Source organism: Thalassophryne amazonica, chromosome 13, assembly GCF_902500255.1.
Source record: "Thalassophryne amazonica chromosome 13, fThaAma1.1, whole genome shotgun sequence".
Lineage (NCBI taxonomy): Eukaryota > Metazoa > Chordata > Actinopteri > Batrachoidiformes > Batrachoididae > Thalassophryne > Thalassophryne amazonica.
The window spans coordinates 53643465-53663916 of record NC_047115.1 but is presented as its reverse complement, the minus strand read 5'-3'; the positions used below and the strand labels follow the sequence as shown (position 1 = coordinate 53663916).

At 46.0% G+C, this 20452-nt stretch overlaps 1 protein-coding gene and 2 long non-coding RNA genes across 3 annotated transcripts in view; 1 reads left to right on the top strand and 2 right to left on the bottom strand.

The window, feature by feature from the left end:
• The window catches only part of LOC117523037, a 51076-nt gene extending 39647 nt beyond the window's left edge, over positions 1-11429 (top strand). The window contains exon 4 of the long non-coding RNA XR_004564393.1: positions 10175-11429. This is a non-coding gene — a long non-coding RNA (uncharacterized LOC117523037). The remainder of the gene's footprint in view (positions 1-10174) is intronic.
• LOC117523035 (glycine N-acyltransferase-like protein 3) overlaps positions 7078-20452 on the bottom strand; it is a 35710-nt gene continuing 22335 nt past the window's right edge. The window contains exon 4 of the mRNA XM_034184452.1: positions 7078-8426. Coding sequence (XP_034040343.1) covers positions 8039-8426 — 388 coding nt within the window. The 3' untranslated portion in view covers positions 7078-8038. The remainder of the gene's footprint in view (positions 8427-20452) is intronic.
• On the bottom strand, positions 8788-10218 carry LOC117523038. Its single transcript, XR_004564394.1, has 2 exons — positions 10124-10218; positions 8788-10034 (listed from the first exon to the last, which is right to left on the bottom strand). It is a non-coding gene; the product is annotated as an uncharacterized LOC117523038 (long non-coding RNA).

The following is a 20452-nucleotide window of genomic DNA, read 5'->3' as shown; positions in this document are numbered from 1 at the left end:
AGGTATTTACCAATACGACACTTTCTTTCAGGCTCCATCCCAGGGTTCCCGAATAAACCGCCTAATAATGTAATGGATGATATTATGTGTTTTAACCCGGTTAAGAAAAAGGCTATATCTGCAATGCTTGTTTTGATTTCGGTTTGGGTTCCTCTTCTATTACAGTTATTAAGCAAACCTAGGAACAGGATTTTCAGATTTATATTTCAGAATCAGACTGGGATAAAGTTCTAAGGAATATCCATTCATCTTCCATATTTGCAAGACATTGCCTTATATAGTTTAAAATAGTGCATAGAACACATCTTTGTAAATCGAAACTGGCAAAGATGTACCTTCAAATGGACCCCACTTGTGAAAGATGTAAATCGGCAGAGGCCACTTTGATCCATATATTTTGGTTTTGTCCCAAGAGACAGCAATGTTGGGGAGGTCTTTCTGAGGCGTTTTCTTGTATATCTTGTATATTACCCAATCCACTTTTATTTTGAATTGGGGTTAACACTGATGGTTTGGCGTTACCAGCAGGGGAACAACAACTCTTTTTGTTTCTACATTGTTCGCACAACACCTGATACTCTTGAAGTGGAGGGATGCTGCCCCACCCATGGTGTCTCATTGGATTAAAGTTGTATTATTTCATCTTAAATTGGAGAAGATAAGATTTGTTTTGAAGGCTCTGAAAAGAAATTTTATAAAGTTTGGAAGCCTTTTCTAACATTTTTTGACCAACTGTCTACACAGGTGCAGGAGTGACATTTGGATTTGTTCTGTATACTTTGGCTGACTGAGCTATGACAGTTCTTATTCTGTACTGATGTGAAATCTTTATTTTATCTGATTGACAGTGTAGTGAAACTCGAAATGCCTCACAACGGGGCATCAAAATAAATGTAGCGAAATTCTAAATCACCTGACATGGGCGCACCAAAATAAACTGTAACGAATTACATTAATTTCATTATTTGGAATGAATGGCACCTCACACGGGCACCAATTTAATGTAGTTAAGTAGTTAAGTCTTGCAATGTGTTATTGGCCTCACGAAGAGCACCAAAAATAGTGAAAGTATTGTTAAACTTTCAAATTGAATTAGATTGGCCTAGACCTCATTTAATGGGTCACCAAAATAATTAACAATTTTAGGGTTTAATACGAGGTCTGTTAGAAAAGTAACGGACCTTTTTATTTTTTGCAAAAACTATATGGATTTGAATCATGTGTGATTGCATCAGCCAAGCTTGAACCTTCGTGCGCATGCGTGAGTTTTTTCACACCTGTCGGTTGCGTCATTCGCCTGTGAGCACGCCTTGTGGGAGGAGTGGTCCAGCCCCCTTGTCAGATTTTCAATGTCAGGAAATTGGCTGATCGACTGCTGCTTTGCTTCATCAAAATTTTTTCAGAAAGTGTGAGAGACAGCCAAGTGGAAACCATTTGGAAAATTCAGATGGCTTTTGGTGAAGTTCTTATGGGGATCACACAGATTAAGGACAATTACAACTGGATTAAAGACGGCCCACAGCGGCGGATGGCGCGCCGCGCACCGAGCAAAGTGAACGCTTTGTTGATCCGGGACGTCATCTGACTACCAGAGAAATGGCAAGACAGCTGGACATAGCAGTTTTTCAGCACATTCCACTGTTACAGGAGTTTTTGTAATGGAAAGAGGAGCGGAGAAATTCGCCACGGAGCCGCTCATGGCGTGGGACGAAAGCACCTCTTTGTTGGTCTCACAGGACAAGCCCTAACATGCCCAGCTCTTGCACCATTTGGAAAATTCAGACGGCTTTCGGTGGCTTTTCAGTCGTGTGACTATCCGAGAAATTGTGGACGAGCTGGACATGCCACAACATGTCCTGTGAGGCTTCATCACGGCGTTGCTTTTTGTTCTGTGCCCTGCGCCTCCATCCCGACGCGCGAATTCCTCCACACGTCTTTTCATGACAAAAAACTCCTGTAACAGTGGAATGTGCCGAAAAAGTGCTATGTCCAGCTGTCTTGCCATTTCTCTGGTAGTCAGACGACGTCCCGGATCAACAAAGCATTCACTTTGGAAATGATCTGGTCATTTGAGCCTGTCGATCGCCGCTCGGTGCACGGCGCGCCATCCGCCGCTGTGGGCCGTCTTTAATCCAGTTGTAATTGTCCTTAATCTGTGTGATCCCCATAAGATCTTCACCGAAAGCCATCTGAATTTTCCAAATGGTTTCCACTTGGCTGTCTCTCACACTTTCTGAAAAAATTTTGATGAAGCAAAGCGGCAGTCGATCAGCCAATTTCCTGACAATGAAAATCCGACGAGGGGGCTGGACCACTCCTCCCACAAGGCATGCTCACAGGCGAATGACGCAACCGACAGGCGTGAAAAAACTCACGCATGCGCACGAAGGTTCAAGCTTGGCTGATGCAATCACACGATTCAAATCCATATAGTTTTTGCAAAAAATAAAAAGGTCTGTTCTAACAGACCTCGTAATTAATTAATTAATTAATTAGAATAATATCCTCAGGGCACCATCTATTTAAAGCATAGGTACTTTAAACATTCATTAATTTATCAGTCTCAGTTTAATTAATCAGTCTCAATTTAATTAATCAGTCTCGGGTCTGAAAGTCTGAATTCTATGATACGATTGACCAAGGGTTTCCCTCTGAACAAAAAATGAACCACAGCAGAAATATTTACATTTTATTTACAATTATACAAGAAATGAACAGTTTACTGGCATTTTGAGTGGGTAGTGATTTTATGGACACAATTTGCTTACTCATGAGACGTTGAAAAAAGTAGAGAGATAAAGCTTAAAGACTTTAAGGAAATAAATCTGATTAGAATTTAGTCATGAAATTTGAAGCCAATTATTTTTAAGAAAATTATTAAAATTAAAATTATTAAAAAATTACTACTGGCAATGCAAACCAAGCTCCTGCTGCGGTCGTACAGGGACCGTATAGCCCTTAGCAAAGGACCCCGGACCCCGTACTCCCAGAGCACTCCCCACAGGGTGCCCCGAGAGACACGGTCGAACGCCTTCTCCAGATCCACAAAACACATGTGGACTGTTTGGGCGAACTCCCATGAACCCTCGAGCACCCGATGGAGCGTGTAGAGCTGGTCCAGTGTGCTGCGACCAGGACGAAAACCACACTGCTCCTCCTGAATCCGAGGTTCGACCATCGGTCGAATTCTCCTCTCCAGTACTCTGGAATAGACCTTACCGGGGAGGCTGAGGAGTGTGATCCCTCTATAGTTGGAACACACCCTCCGGTCCCCCTTCCGGACCACCAGCCCGGTCTGCCAATCCAGAGGCACTGTCCCTGATCGCCACACAATGCTGCAGAGGCGTGTCAACCAAGACAGTCCCACAACATCCAGAGACTTAAGGTACTCAGGATGGATTTCATCCACCCCAGGAGCCTTGCCACCGAGGAGCTTTCTAACCACCTCGGTGACTTCTGCCTGGGTAATGGATGAGTCTGCCTCTGGGTCCCCAGTCTCTGCTTCCTCTTCGGAAGACGTGACAATGGGATTGAGGAGATCCTCGAAGTACTCCTTCCACCGCCCAATAACATCCCCAGTCAGGGTCAACAGCTCCCCACCCGCACCGTGAACAGTGCCGGTGGAGAGCTGCTTCCACCTCCTGAGGCGTCGGACGGTTTGCCAGAATCTCTTCAAGGCCAACCGATAGTCCTCCTACATAGCCTCCCTGAACTCCTCTCAGACCCGAGTTTTTGCCTCTGCGACTGCACGGGCTGCAGCACACTTGGCCTGCCGATACCTGTCAGCTGCCTCTGGGGTCCCACCTACCAACAAAGATAAGTAGGACTCCTTCTTCAGCTTGACGGCATCCTTTACTTCCGGTGTCCACCACCAGGTTCGGGGATTGCCGCCGCGACAGGCACCAGAGACCTTGCGACCACAGCTACGAGCGGCCGCATCAACAATGGAGGTGGAGAACATGGTCCACTCGGACTCCATGTCTCCAACCTCCCCCGGGATCTGGGAGAAGCTCTCCCGGAGGTGGGAGTTGAAGACCTCCCTGACAGAGGGTTCCGCCAGTCGTTCCCAGCAGACCCTCACGATACGTTTGGGCCTGCCGGGTCTGACCGGCTTCCTCCCCTCCCAGCAGATCCAACTCACCACCAGGTGGTGATCGGTCGACAGCTCTGCCCCTCTCTTTACTTGAGTGTCCGAGACACGTGGCCGAAGGTCAGATGATACGACTACAAAGTCGATCATTGACCTCCGGTTCAGGGTGTCCTGGTGCCACGTGCACTTATGGACACCCTTGTGCTCGAACATGGTGTTTGTGATGGACAAACTGTGATTAGTACAGAAGTCCAACAACTGAACACCACTCAGGTTCAGATCGGGGAGGCCGTGCTTCCCGATCACCCCCCTCCAGGTCTCACTGTCACCGCCCACGTGGGCGTTGAAATCCCCCAGGAGAACAATGGAGTCCCCAGTCAGATCGCTATCTAGTACCCCTCCCAGGGACTCCAGGAAGGTCGGGTACTCTGCACTGCCGCTCGGCCCGTAGGCCAAGACAACGGTGAGAGACCTGTCCCCGACCCGAAGGCGTAGGGACGCGACCCTATCGTTCACCGGAGTGAACTCCAACACATGGCGACTGAGCTGGGGAGCAATAAGCAATGCAACCCCAGCTCTCCGCCTCTCCCCGTGGGCAACGCCAGAAAAATGAAGCATCCAGCCCCTCTCCAGGAGTTGGGTACCAGAGCCCATGCTGTGTATGGAGGTGACTATCTCTAGTCTATCTCTCAACCTTCCGCACAAGCTCAGGCTCCTTGCCCCCCAGCGAGGTGACATTCCATGTTCCAACAGCCAGAGGCTGTGAGCGTGGACCGGGCCGTCGGGCCACCCGCCCTCCACTGCCACCCAATCCTCTCTGCACCCGACCCCCATGGCCCCCTCTGCAGGTGGTGAACCCACAGGAGGGCGGGCCCACTTTGCTCCTTTGGACTGAGCCCGGCCGGGCCCCATGGGCTAAGGCCGGACCACCAGGCACTCGCGCGCGAGCCCCAACCCCAGGCCTGGCTCCAGGGTGGGACCCCGGCTCCGCCATACCGGGCGACGTCTCAGTCCTTGATCTTTCACTGGTCATGGAGGTTCTGAGCTGGACAGAATTTCTAGGCGCAGCAAGGGTGTAGAGGGGGACTGGTTTAGGAACCACAGAATCTCGTCTCTGCTGTTTGTGGACGATGTGGTTCTGTTGGCTTTGTCAAATCAGGACCTTCAGTGTGCACTGGGGCGGTTTGCAGCCGAGTGTGAGGTGTCCGGGATGAAAATCAGCACCTCCAAATCTGAGGCCATGGTTCTCGACCGGAAAAAGGTGCTTTGCCGTCTTCAGGTCGGTGGAGTGTCCTTGCCTCAGTTGGAGGAGTTTAAGTATCTCGGGGTCTTGTTCACGAGTGAGGGACGGATGGAGCGTGAGATCAATAGACGGATCGGTGCAGCGTCTGCAGTGATGCGGTCGCTGTATCGGACCGTCGTGGTGAAGAGAGAGCTGAGTAGGGGGGCAAAGCTCTCGATTTACCGATCGATCTACGTTCCGATCCTCACCTATGGTCATGAGATTTGGCTCATGACCGAAAGAACGAGATCACGGGTACAAGCGGCCGAGATGAGTTTCCTCTGCAGGGTGGCTGGGCACTCCCTTAGAGATAGGGTGAGGAGCTTGGTCACTCGGGAGGAGCTCAGAGTTGAGCCGTTGCTCCTCCACATTGAAAGGAGTCAGTTGAGATGGCTGGGGCATCTTTTCCGGATGCCCCTTGGACGCCTCTCTGGAGAGGTGTTCCGGGCACGTCCCATTGGGAGGAGGCCCCGGGGAAGACCCAGGACACGCTGGAAGGATTACATCTCTCGGCTGGCTTGGGAACGCCTTGGGGTTCCACCGGAGGAGCTGGGGGAGGTGTGTGTGGATCGGGAGGTCTGGGCGGCTTTGCTTGAGCTGCTGCCCCCGCGACCCGACTCCGGATAAAGCGGAAGAAAATGGATGGATGGATATTAAACAAACATGAATATGTTTAAAAAGAAGCCACTTTATATCCAGTGACAACAAAACCCTTTTTCTGGAACCTTTAACTGTGCCACTTAGCTGGTCAGTTGAAGAGGTGGTTCAGATGACCTGTCCCTCCGTTGTTGATGTGTTAGGCTCTTTGCAGTGTGCTCACTTGGGTCAGGGGTTAACTCAGTGGTCTCCCCAGGTGATCCCAAGGCTTCAGCGTCGGCTGGCTTTACCAACAGGATGGCTGATGTTTGAAATGGTTTGAAATCAGCTCCATCGGCCCCAGACCCCAGAGGTGGAAGGCGTTTGTTGAAAATGGGTTCTGGCAGCTTTTAAAATGTTTGTTGGAGCCAGATTAAAAGTCTTTGTGAATTTAGAAAAAAGATAAAACTTTAACAGCAGCATTGTAAATTACAGAAAAAGAAAGTCGCTTTTCTGTAAATTTGCTATTATTTTGAAAAGTCCAGCTCAGAAATTCTCTTAAAAAATTCAAAACACTTGAGGAACCTTAAAGACATCAGGCTATTAATTTGTTAAAGTTATCAAAAATGAAACAGCGCATAAAGCAATGAATGAATGCCACGTAGTAGCTTAGCATGGGCTAGCATAGGGCCTTGTTGACCCAAAATTAAAGTTGAACATTTAAAGAAAGGAACACAGAAGAGTTGCAGGAGGGTTGCAAGAGAGTATGCAGAAGAGTGAAGGGCTCCTTTCTGAAAATTTTAAAGGAGACTTACGTCATTAAACTCCGCCCATTTAGGGTGTGTAACTTTACAGAAACTTCATGTGCTCAGAAAGGCAGACAAAAATGATTCAATTATTTAAACACATGAACTATTTTGGCATACTATTTGTTCTAAAATATTTTTGGGATGAATATAACATTGTTAAAGGCTTAAACACATCCTACACACACCACTTGGTTAACAGAATATTCCACGATTATCAAAACATGGATAAGTCAGAAACATCATATTTAACATTGGTTACAAGGAACACATGCCAATTAAATGGAATACATACAAAGCATTTGCTTGAATCAACAACACAGACATCAGAAGTTTTATATATGAATAAACGAATACTGATGCATTTTTCAAATTTGATTTTAAGCAAATGTCTTTTCCTTCACTTAGACCTAAAGATAATAGCTGGTTGTCAAGACTCAAAGTTTCTGGCCAGGTCTTATCATGGAAGAGATCCTCTTGCACTGTCTGGAGAGGTTCTGGCTGTGATGTGAGGCCATAAAGGTGGATTCTTCTGGCCTGGGAAATTTCAGATTCTGACGTGAAGCAATTATAACGTCATGTAATTCACAGTGACTGAAACTTAACCGATAAACAAGCAAGGGCTCCTTTGAAGAACTCTGAGTTACAGGTCTGTTGTGCTGTTGTGCTGGGGCCCCAGCACACCTTTAACCTATCCAGGTTAAAGCACTCCTGTTAGTAATGGCTAGGTTTTGATTTCAGAAACACATTTATTGATTGATAAATTACTTTTTGAGCAGTGATAAAACTATTTCTTAAAAAAAACCTATTTGGATATGTTTTCAAATTCTAATGTTGTTGTTGGTCCTAACTTACTATAATAAAATTATTCACATGCTCATATGATTTCTTAGAAAGAAATACCTCAATTGCTGAGGTTCTCAGAATTAAAGCATTGTGCACAGAGGATTGTGCGACATGGCCAAAATGTTTTAAGTTTTGTGATTGTCCTTTTGTCAAGAAGATCCAGTCTTTCACTGAATGTCAGGACTCGGCAATCAAAACTGTATCTGTATATGGTGAAAATGTCAAACCTGTAGATATTTTGTAGTAATTTGAGATTGGGAGACACCTGGGAAGACCTAATGGAATCATGAGGTCCTGAACTAAGGTGTCTACCATGAAAGTTTAGACAATGATATATAAGACATTGATTTTACAACTGCATTAACACAGGCTAATTAGTCAGCTCTTCATCCAAATCTCGATACAACACAGAGAAACCAATCAAGGTCAAACATTGAACTATAACCGCATAGACCTGTATGAAGGATCATCAATGAAGCCCATGCTTTTAAAGAGCCTGTAGGAGACCTCATTGTCGTCCACTACAAAGCAGTAGACAGGATATCCCTGAGCATGGACTCTCCTGGCCATGGTGCAGATCATGATTTTGGCATAACCTTTGCCTCTGTGCTCGGGCACAGTGTACAACATACCCAAGGCACAGTAATCATATAGCAGAATCCATGACACGGGCTGATCCTGGTCATCGTTGATGCAACATGTAGGAAAGTTGGTGATGAGGTTTGTAATAGTTGCATGTCCTTGCTCATTCCCTCCAAACTTCCAGGTTTTATTCACCAAGTCAACATGGGAAAGGTTCAGAGACGAAATCCTTGATTCAAGCTCACTGTGGGGGGAAAAGTTAAACCAGCTGAGAAAATGTATGCAAGTTACTCAAAATGTATATGTATGTATGTATACTCAAAAAGTATGTCACCCTTTTCTGCAACTCTGAACTACGTTTGTTCTGTGAAATAATTACAATGGTCAGGTGGTACACAAAAATCTAAAGATCCAGCAAAACATCCTAATCATTGTATTGGGCATGAGCTCACATTAGGGTCAGGTCGGCAAATTATCACTTTAAAATCAGGCCATGTATCCACAACTACCTCCAGTGTAGTTGGTTTGTTCCTATTCATAGCGTGAAGAAAACCATAAACCTAGAAACAAACACACAAAAGCCATCACACATAGAAGCACTTGTATTGCCACAAGTCCAAGGTTAATTGCAGCTGTTTACCTGAAAACTCTTCAGTAAGTGTTTTTGCAGAACTCCTTCAGCGATCTGCAGCTCAGTTTTACTCAGCACCTTCATATTTTCAAGGATTCTTCTCTCCAGCTGGAAACATGCGTTAGAATTTTGTTACTCATTAGGGTTTGCACTCGAGGTATTGGCCACTGAGTCTTGGGACACACTAGGTATTCAAAATGTGAGTCCCAGCACCTCAAGGCAGCATCAACTTCAATCCATAGAGCTGCTAATTTCAGGAGCTCCTCAAATGTGCTAAGAAAGGTGGCACATGATGCCATGACAGCAAAGTGTGTCTATTATGTAGTTTAATAATAGAAAAATGCAATGTAAGCAAAATTAAATACATGATGCTAGGGGCACAGGTGCTTTTGGATCTAGTTGTTCTTTTTGCATGTTCAAAATTGGCTGGAAATTTGTTAGTGAAGCAAAATAAAATTCAAGATTTGTAATGTGTGTGTTTTTTATCTATTGTAAGGGCCACAACTTGAGACAATTTAATTTATGATGCACACTTCATATTTAATTTAGTTAGATTTCATATTTGTTATATATTAGCCATAAATAATGTGAAATACAAATTTACACTGGATGGAGAGTGTTTCTTGCAGTTTTCAAAAATCCACACACAGTATCTTTAATCTGAGCAGCAGAGAGCTGATCAGACACTACGAGATCAGACACTTTACGAGATCAGACACTTTACTCGTAACACTGTGTGAGTGTAAATGGGAGCTCATTTTAAATAAGTTAGGGGAAAAAAATGCAACTTTTCATCCTTCAATGACTAGTGTGAGCAGATTGGCAAATGTTTATAATTTGATGCCACACACACACACACACAAAACCCCCCCCCCGCAAAAAACAAAAACTCATTTGGAACGGGCACATGTCACACAAAGATTCTAAAACCTACAGGTACATGATCCGGCAGTTACATTTGGAAATATAATGAGGGAATAATGGAATAAAATATGGCAGTGAGCTCTGGATATACACAGAAACCAAACACAATGAAACAAATCAATGCTTCAACTGAAACCCACTTCAATAACTGTAGAATGTTGAATGCACATTTTTACAGCACTTACATTTTCCAGTACTTTCTCTGACTCCACATGGGACACTGAAGATTACAAGTTTGCACATCAACCTTGACGCGGTCCAGCACACACCACCAGGACAGCCCACTAATGTTAGCAGCTTAACAAAAAGACCATCTTGTTAAAATACTGATGGGGGTCATATCCTTAAACTGTTTTTTCCAACAGATAAGTTTCATGCACATTTACCTTCTGCCTTATCACAAGAACCAACCATGGCCGTCCTCCATGTGTCTCCAGCTCTGTCCACGTAAAATGAACGCTAGACCAAGGTGTACCTGGCGATGTCTTGGCAGGATCAAGATCATTACGCAACACAACACTTTCAAGTCCAGGCAGGTGAAGTGCTGGTACACCGGTTCAAAGGGTGTGGCCAGCTCATGGTTACTTGTCCTTCATGTTCACAAAGTTGAATCCTTTTTGTACAATTTGTACAATTGCATTGAAACACTGAATAGAACACAATGTTTTTTCTGTCTCCCTGCTATGAGCCTTGTTTGGTGTCATTGTTGAGGTTGTTGCACTGATCTGTATTATAAAGGCTGGATAAAAGTATATGGGTACCAAAATCCAAGCGGTAAACCTCAATCCCATATTTTGACCCCAACCTGGATGTGTAGTTCCTTGACTGGTTGTTTGAGGGGGACCAGCACATTCCCACAGCACTCCGTGATAAAATGTCCACATTTAGAGCAGAAATTAATGTTTACATACTGGTGTTGTGCTCCAGCTGTCTACCTCACTGGAGTCCCTTGACTGAGGAGAGTAACGTCGACTCAGAACATGGCGCCATTTTGGGTCCAACTGCGTTGAACTACTGAATGAACCTTTTATGTTTTCAACATTTTTTAAAATTGTTTAATCACATACAGCAACACACCCAGGTATAGGTGCTATCAAAATAAATATGAAAGTAGTTAAGCTATCAAATTTACATAAACTTAAAATTTATGATTTTATTAATTTATAGCCTGATTTAAACTTCTGCAGTTCTGTAACTCCATGTCTGTAACTCCAGTAATGTGTGTGACAGTTGCAAGTTACAAAACTATTCAAATATGATGGCAGATGAAGGAGTGAATGCAGAAAAGTGTCAAATCACAGCCTTTGGTGTCTGAGTTAACAGGTGCACGTCAGACTGCAGGTCAGAGTCTGAGCACAGTTTGAAAAAATAAAAGGTCGGGCTTTTAATCACGGAAATGACTCCGGTCCCACATGCTCTGGATTTTTAACGGAAATACAGTATGATCGGACAGGACATTTTATCTGATGTGACCAAAAAATACGTTATACAAAATCTGTTATATACTGTGTTTATTACATGGGAAACAATACAAAAACTTTGAGACTTTTTTTGTCTGATAAGTGTGAATATTCGGTTTAGGTGAGTTTTATTGGACATGGGACTGAACACGAAATTTACCTCTCAAAACTTTGATGATGATGTCGGTTTCCATCCCACATGGCTGACTTTATTTTCCCAAAATTTTCTTCAGTTCGGATCTAAAGGGAATCTGTACATCCTGAAGCCCTTTCTGTGTCTATTTGTGCATCCAAACGCACAACAACCCGGCATTTTCGGCAAATAAATAAATAAAATAGGTGGATTTCCATGCAGACAGATTAACAGCGAATGCTATTTTGGCCCCAAGATGGCACCATGAGTCACGTGACCGCTTTTTTTTCGACTCAAGTCATTGCTCTCTCAATCAAGGGACGCTATTCCTCACACCCTCTCCCCTCCTGTTTCTCTGGACTGTGTCCGAGCTGATTGGACACACCTGCCTGCAATCAACCTCACCTGTATTTATTCACCCACTCAGATGCCAAAAACTTTTTCTTTCGGGGTACCTAGCATCAGTTTGTCTTTCTGACAACTTTTTGATTGTCTTCTGGCTCCCTGTAACTTTGTATTTTTGTTCTTTTTTCAGATCACCTGCCGCTGCAGCTCCATCGTGGCCGCCTGGTCCTGTCTCTCTGTTTGTGGTATTGTCAATATCAATCCTCTGGTTCGGGGACAGCTACCCTCACCATTGGCACCAACAGACATCTCCGCCCTCTAGTGCCTGCTTCCATGACTTACACATTTAACTATTCACTTTATTAACAATAAATTATTATTCTTTCAGTTATTCCTGCTTACTGCAAATTGGGTCCGAATTATATCTGTTTTTTTTTGTTGTTGATGTTTTTTGGTTTTTTGTCACAACATAAGTACTAGACATACCACTGATGACACAATTGTCCAAAATGCAGTGTGAAATAAGACACTTGAGTTCTGGGCTGCCTCCAAGACAGGAACAGAAGATGAGTCATAGTCGGCTCTAACCACCTCTGGAGCACAAACCAAAACTATTGCATCCATCTTTGCGGGTCCTGCGGCTACATGGTCCTCTTGAGACTTTGGGAGCAGAACCTGAGGCGCTGACAGCAGTGGCAGAGATGTTGGTGGAGATGAAAACAGTTGAGATGTTGGTGGTGGTGGACAGAGATGAGACACCGGTGATGGCTGCACATGTGACTGATGTTTCATTGAAGACTGTGGCGCTGATGATGGCTGAGACATTGGTAGAGGCTACTTGGGTTCATGCAGAACTTTAATTTTAGTCCTTTAGTGACTAGTGTGAGCAGATTTGCAAACGTTTATAATTTGATGCCACACAGGAAAAAAGTAAAAAAAACAAAAACCCTTTTGGAATGGGCACATGTCATACAAAGATTCTAAAACCTACAGGTACAAAATATGATAAAATCCTATCAGGGCATTGCGACCAGTAGGCTGCTCATTCACACGTGTATATTATATTTTGTGTTGAGACAATGTCTGATCCAAGATCATTTACTGATTTGTGAAGCTGATTTACCTTATTTTATTTGAGGGGAGTACAAAAGAGAGATCAGAAAAAGAACAAAATAAGTTGAATGACCTCAAAAAGGAAATGCAAAACAATGGGAAGTGGCCACAAGATGGAGCTATAACTACTAGACATGAATTTGTTCAAAATCTGTATGAAAAATAACATGAGGTTTTGGATGATGAGAGAGCCAAAAGAAAAGTACATGAACAAAATAAGAATTTGGTTAAAGGAAAAAGAAGAAAAGAATTAGAGGAAGTTGAGATAGAATTGGCAAAATACCATCAAGTGCAGGACTTGGGAAGAGGGTACAAAAGCAAAGAAGGAGAGAGAGAGAGAGAGAGAGAGAGAGAGAGAGAGAGAGAGAAGGAAGAAGAGAATAAGCAACAACTGTCTGAGGAAACAACTAAAAAATAAAGAGAATTAATAGGACAGTTCAGAGATAAAACAAGAACAATCAGATTTTAAACCTCCACAAAATCCTGCTGTAGGATTATATCCATCGTTGGAGGACATGGTGAACAGTATGGGACCGTCATCCCCGTACACTCTCCCCATGCCTTAAAGTGGATATGACACTTAAAGACAACATAGTCTTATTACATGTATCAAAGATTATATAATTCGGTCAACCTAAGCATTTTGGGAAAATGGATGCGGTTCTCCCGTTATATACAACATTTGAACGTCCTGCCACTGAAAAATCTGCATGCCCCGTGACCAGCTTCCTGCTAAGCACGAAACCGGAAATACCTCACTACCTGTAGACCATATCTGCTTGCATGCTTGGCAGCCGTTGTTTGCACTTTTTTTAGCGGCAGAAACTTTGATTAAACACAGCTCTCAGGGACTTGCTTGTCGATATGCCTGACCAGTGTGTCACAGCAAACTGCACAAACACAAGGGCGAAAGGTTTTAGCCTTTTCAAGTTTCCACAGGATGAAAATCTCAGCGAAAAATGGGTTCAGCAAGTTCGTCATACAAGAAATGCCAGGCTGCCGCTCCCTCCGCTCACACACCCGCATATGCTTCCGACAGCAGACACCGCTCACAGGAACACCTAAAATGTCAACCCACAATAATATGTTCACAATAATCTTGAAATGGTCAAGGAACTTGTAAACATATCAGTGCAATACGTAGTAAACACGCAGCATTGAAGGTCAGGGGTCATGTCTGTTTTGGCCGCCATGTTCACTGTTGTTTTCGGCGAGCTTTTTCGAAACTTTCGCCATTTATTTCCTATTCTTTTATGAAAATAACGTAACACAGATGAATGCAATGCCAGGTACTCGAAAACGGAAAAACCCAAAGGTAATGAATGAATGAATGAATTTATTTATTTAGCACACAAACTCAACAGTAACAAAAAACTGATACACAAGACAATTTCACAGTGACATGTGTGACCAAAAGGGGGTGAGCAGAAACAAAGTGTTGTGTGGGCCGCCGAAGAGGAGGTACTGCTGGCCCACCACCAGATGGCGCCCTGCCATGCTGGCACCTTTGGGCCTCTGGAGGGCGCACTGACTTTTTTCTGGTACTCCTGGAGGCGCACTTGGAGGCTGTCATCAGCTGTGGTCCATCAGCATCACCATCACACTCACCATAAAAGCCTGGGAAGGACACCACAACTCTGCCGAGTTATCAGCTTACCCGACAGGTAAACTCTCTCAGCCGTTTTGTGCCATTTGCACATTTATTGCTACTGAAATCTTTGCAGTCATGACCTTTGGTATACTTGCAGCTTGAAGCTGGGTTTGTGGAAGTTTGGAGGAGCTGGCGTTTCCACTCCTCACTTTCCTAATTTCTAAGTATTACTACTGGTACTACACGTCCTCAGTTTTCCTGCACTCTGGGAGTGGTTGGATTTTTCCTTCAGGAGAAAACTGTGTTTTTGCTGACTGTTTGCTGGGTGTACCCACACCCACACTAACCTGTTTTTGCTACTGCCAGCAGTACCGGTCCGACAGCCTCGAGCAGTGGCCACCTGGGGAACCAGGACTTGGTGGTTCTGGGGTACTGCAGACCTCCGGCTGGCGGTGGAACATCGTGGGTCCCGGCTCTTCTCTGGATAGGCATCTCCTACCCTCAGGCCTGCCCACGTGTCACTTCGTGTTTGAATGGACTCTGCATAATTTGGATCTGTGTTGCACTTTGCATAATAAATTGTTATTTATTGGATATCATATTGACCGTTCATTTACGACCCCCCTAATGTGGGTCCGTTTCATTCACTTTCCTAACATGATAACTCGGTCACATCATGGACTCTGAGGGGCATTTACCACCTAATGAATGACCAATGGAAATGCAAGGTGCGTAGGATTCACCAGGAGGACCGCTGGGTGAGCTGCACCACATTCTGTCTAACCTCACTGCTCGGTTGAATTTGTTAACCGAGCAGAATGCTCACGTCAGCCGTAGAATGGAGGCTTTCACCGCGCAGGTTGAGAAGCGTGCGTCAGGTGCGGCTGCAGCCGCTCCCCCTCCAGTGGACCTGCCGCTTAATAGAGGAAGTCCAGTGGTTGTTCAGAGGTCTCCCCCCTCGCCACCCGAAGGTTACATTAGTCCCCCGGAACCGTACGGGGGTTGTGTCGAGACATGTGCAGACTTCTTGATGCAGTGCGCGCTCGTTTTTTCACAACGGCCCGTGATGTACGCGTCAGACCATAGCCGGGTGGTTTATGTGATTAATTTGCTTCGGGGTGAGGCTCACGCCTGAGCTACGGCGCTCTGGGAGCAAGACTGTCGGCTCCTTTCAACTTACACTGGGTTTATTAGGGAGTTTCGACAGGTGTTCGATCATCCCAATAGAGGCGAGTCCGCTTCAAACATGCTGCTGTCGATGAGACAGGGGCGAGGGAGTGCTGCTGATTACGCAATCGACTTCCGTGTTGCGGCAGCGAGGGCTGGTTGGAATTCAGTATCACTCCACGCCGCCTTTGTAAATGGGCTGTCTCCGGCCCTAAAGGAGCATCTGGTGGCTAAGGATCAGCCGCGGGATTTAGACGGGCTTATTGATCTAGTTATTCGCCTAGATAATCGGTTAGGGGAATACATGTGGGAGTGAGACGAAGGGCGTGACGGGTGCGCGCCGTCCCTCTCCCTTTCAGGTCTGAAGTAGTGCTGTCCTCTCCCCGCTCCAAAGCCAGGGCTTTCCGCGTGGCACCAGCTCCCCCTGCTGACGAAGCTATGGACACGAGCAGGGCTAAAGTGAAATCAAAGGACAGACAAAGGAGGCTGACCCGTGGAGAATGTTTTTACTGCGGCTCGAGTGAGCATGTTCAGAAAGACTGCCCCAAATGGCTAAACTCCAACGCTCGCCCTTAGAGACTGGGTTAAGGGTGAGCCATACTAATCACACGGGCGTTCCACGGAAATGCGCACGACTCCCAGTCACAATCCTCTGTGGGGATTTAACCCTTACCGCTCCAGCACTGATCGACACTGGATCGGAAGGGAACCTACTGGATAGTAGGTGGGCTAAGGCTGTAGGGCTCCCTCTGGTGGCCGTTCCTTCACCATTAAAGGTGCGGGCACTAGATGGCACCCTACTGCCAGAAATCACACACCAGACACAGCCTTTAACCTTGGTTGTCTCTGGAAATCACAGGGAGGAAATTGTGTTCTTTGTGACACCTTCAACCTCCAGGATAATTTTCGGCTATCCATGGATGGTAAAGCACAATCCCCGGATTGATTGGCCATCTGGGGTTGTGGCTCAATGGAGCGAAACCTGCCACCGGGAGTGTTTGAGATCTTCGGTGCCACCTGGTGATGAAGTTAAAGAGGAGGTCAGAGTCCCCCCCCAATCTCACAGAGGTGCCGGCTGAGTATCATGACCTTGCTGATGTCTTCAGCAAGGATCTGGCACTCACCCTGCCCCCGCATCGACCGTATGATTGTGCCATTGATTTGGTTCCAGGTGCTGAGTACCCGTCCAGCAGACTGTACAATCTCTCACGTCCTGAACGTGAATCAATGGAGACCTACATCTGGGACTCTTTAGCTGCCGGGCTAATCCAGAATTCTTCATCCCGGTTAGGTGCAGGTTTCTTTTTTGTGGGCAAGAAGGACGCCGGTCTCCATCCATGCATTGATTATAGAGGGCTGAACGAGATTACGGTTCGCAATCGATACCTGTTACCTTTGTTGGATTCAGTGTTCATGCCCCTGCATGGAGCCAAAATTTTCACCAAACTGGATCTTAGGAATGCCTATCACCTAGTTCGGATCAGGAAGGGAGATGAGTGGAAGACGGCATTTAACACCCCCTTAGGTCACTTTGAGTACCTGGTCATGCCGTTCGGCCTCACCAACACCCCCGCCACATTCCAAGCCTTGGTAAACGACGTTCTGCGGGATTTCCTGCACCGATTTGTCTTCGTTTACCTAGACGACATCCTCATCTTCTCTCAGGACTCTGAGACCCATGTTAGGCATGTCCGCCAGGTCCTTCAGCGGTTATTGGAGAACCGATTGTTTGTGAAGGCAGAGAAGTGCGAGTTCCATCGCACCTCTCTGTCCTTCTTGGGGTTCATAATCTCCTCCAACTCCGTCGCACCGCATCCGGCTAAGGTAGCTGCGGTGAGAGATTGGCCCCAACCGACGAACTGTAGGAAACTTCAACAGTTCCTAGGGTTTGCTAATTTCTCCAGGAGGTTCATTAAGGGCTATAGTCAGGTAGCAAGCCCCCTTACAGCCCTGACCTCCACCAAAGTCCCCTTCACCTGGCCGGATTGGTGCGAAGCCGCGTTTAGGGAGTTGAAACACCGGTTTTCGACCCGATCCTTGCTGCCACTTTATAGTTGAAGTGGATGCCTCTGACTCAGGGATATGAGCCATGTTGTCCCAGAGCAGGGAGTCTGATGGTGTTCTCCACCCTTGTGCTTACTTCTCCCGCAGGTTGACCCCCCCTGAACGGAACTATGACGTTGGCAATCGGGAACTCCTGGCAGTGAAAGAGGCCCTTGAGGAGTGGAGACATCTGTTGGAGGGAGCTGTGGTCCCGTTCGTGGTTCTCACTGACCACCGGAATCTGGAGTACATACAGACCGCCAAGCAGCTGAACCCCAGGCAGGTCGGTGGTCATTGTTTTTTGGGCACTTCATTTTTTCAATCACCTATCGCCCCGGGACTAAGAGCGTCCAGTCTGACGCCTTGTCCCGGGTGCATGAAGAGGACTCAAGGAACAGGCTGTTGGACCCACCAGACACCATCTTACCGGAGTCCACTATTGTCGGTACCCTCACGTGGGACATGGAGGGAGTAGTCAGGGAGGCCCTGACCCGACAACTGGACCCAGGAGGAGGACCCACCAACAGGCTGTACGTGCCAACAGATGCTAGGACTACTGTGTTGGACTTTTGTCACGGTTCCAAGCTCTCCTGTCATCCAGGGGTGCGAAGGACCGTGGCAGTCATTTGGCAGCGGTTCTGGTGGCTGTCAGTCAAAGCAGACAATCGGGAGTACATCCGGGCCTGCACCACCTGCACCAGGGGCAAGGCAGCACATTAGGCGGAGAAGGGGTTTCTCCACCCTTTGCCCATACCCTCCTGGCGGACTTCTACCAGGAGCACCCAGACAAGCCGGGGCAGGCGCCAGGAGGCACCCGGTGGGGGGGGGGTCCTGTTGTGTGGGCCGCTGAAGAGGAGGTACTGCTGGCCCACCACCAGATGGTGCCCTGCCATGCTGGCACCTTTGGGCCTCTGGAGGGTGCACTGGCTTTTTTCTGGTACTCCTGGAGGTGCACCTGGAGGCTGTCATCAGCTGTGGTTCATCATCACCATCACACTCACCATGAAAGCCTGGGAAGGACACCACAACTCTGCCGAGTTATCAGCTTACCCGACAGGTAAACTCTCTCAGCCGTTTTGTGCCATTTGCACATTTATTGCTACTGAAATCTTTGCAGTCGTGACCTTTGGTATACTTGCAGCTTGAAGCTGGGTTTGTGGAAGTTTGGAGGAGCTGGCGTTTCCACTCCTCACTTTCCTAATTTCTAAGTATTACTACTGGTACTGCACGTCCTCAGTTTTCCTGCTCTATGGGAGTGGCTGGATTTTTCCTTCAGGAGAAAACTGTGTTTTTGCTGACTGTTTGCTGGGTGTACCCACACCCACACTAACCTGTTTTTGCTAATGCCAGCAGTACCGGTCCAACAGCCTCGAGCGGTGGCCACCTGGGTAACCAGGACTTGGCGGTTCTGGGGTACTGCAGACCTCCGGCTGGTGGTGGAACATCGTGGGTCCCAGCTCTTCTCTGGATAGGCGTCTCCTTCCCTCTGGCCTGCCCATGTGTCACTTCGTGTTTGATTGGACTCTGCATAATTTGGATCTGTGTTGCACTTTGCATAATAAATTGTTATTTATTGGATATCCTATTGACCGTTCATTTACGCCCCCGCTAACGTGGTTCCATTTCATTCACTTTCCTAACACAAAACGTATAAACGCCCACCCCTTATATACATACAAACATACATATATACTCATTACCAACACCCAGATCAAGCACACAGGCCACAGTGGCAAGGAAAAACTCCCTCCGATGTATTGAGGAAGAAACCTCAAGCAGACCAGACTCTAAGGGGTGACCCTCTGCTTGGGCCATGCTACAAACACATTTAACACAACACAAACTCAAGTCCCGTCATCATAAACATCTCTAGTGTAGATACATACATATATACACATACCTACATACACACATACCTACATACATATGCAATGTGTGTGATTTACATATTTACAAGATAGAAAAACAAAGTGCACACAACTAAACAATGATCAACAAAACACCGTAACCCTCAACACCCTTCCTCCTCCTTATACCTAGAAAAAAACATGTACCTATACCGCTACTTAAACTGGTTCATGCTTGGACATTGCTTGAGCCCCACCCTCAATCTGTTCCACATCCTCCCTCCACAAACAGAAATATAAAAACCTTTTAATGTACTAATGACGGTGGTCCGCAAGTATGTAGAGGAATCAGGAAGAATATGTGTTTTAGGATATTTGAAATTATCACTTGTGGATAATTTTACCTCGAAGAAGGGTACCATCTATTTGAAGCATAGGTACTTTAATTTAAACATTCATTCATTAATTAGTTTCAGTTTAATTACTCAGTCTCAATTTAATTACTCAGTCTCAATATTTCAGTCGTGCGTTCTGCAGGTCAGATCCGACACCCTCTGTAAAACCATACAAAATCACAGACAACTTCACACATTTAAGATATTTATTTAACTCAGGCAGGAGTTAAATAACAGGACATATCACAGTAGGCAATGTGACGATGACGAAATTCAATGAGCAATGATTATATGACGCTCAGATAATTTGGTTTCGTAGTGGGAGTTTAGGAGTTAAGTTCATCCTAATAAGCAGGGAATTTACTTTGGTATTTATTAACGTGAGATATTGTTAATGAAGTGAAGAATTAAAATAGTGCACAGTGCAGTTGGTCTCCATGAGGTCCAATGCTGGAAGCCATCTGGTTTTCAGTTGAGGAACCGTCCGTCTCCGGTACCTTGGCAAAGGAACTCTGCCGCGCCCAGTTTCGTGGATCACCAGGGGCACTTTACATCGTAAATGCTGTGACTTGCAACTGCAGTTCACTGTCTGTTGTGGCTTAGCTGACCTGGATGTTTTTA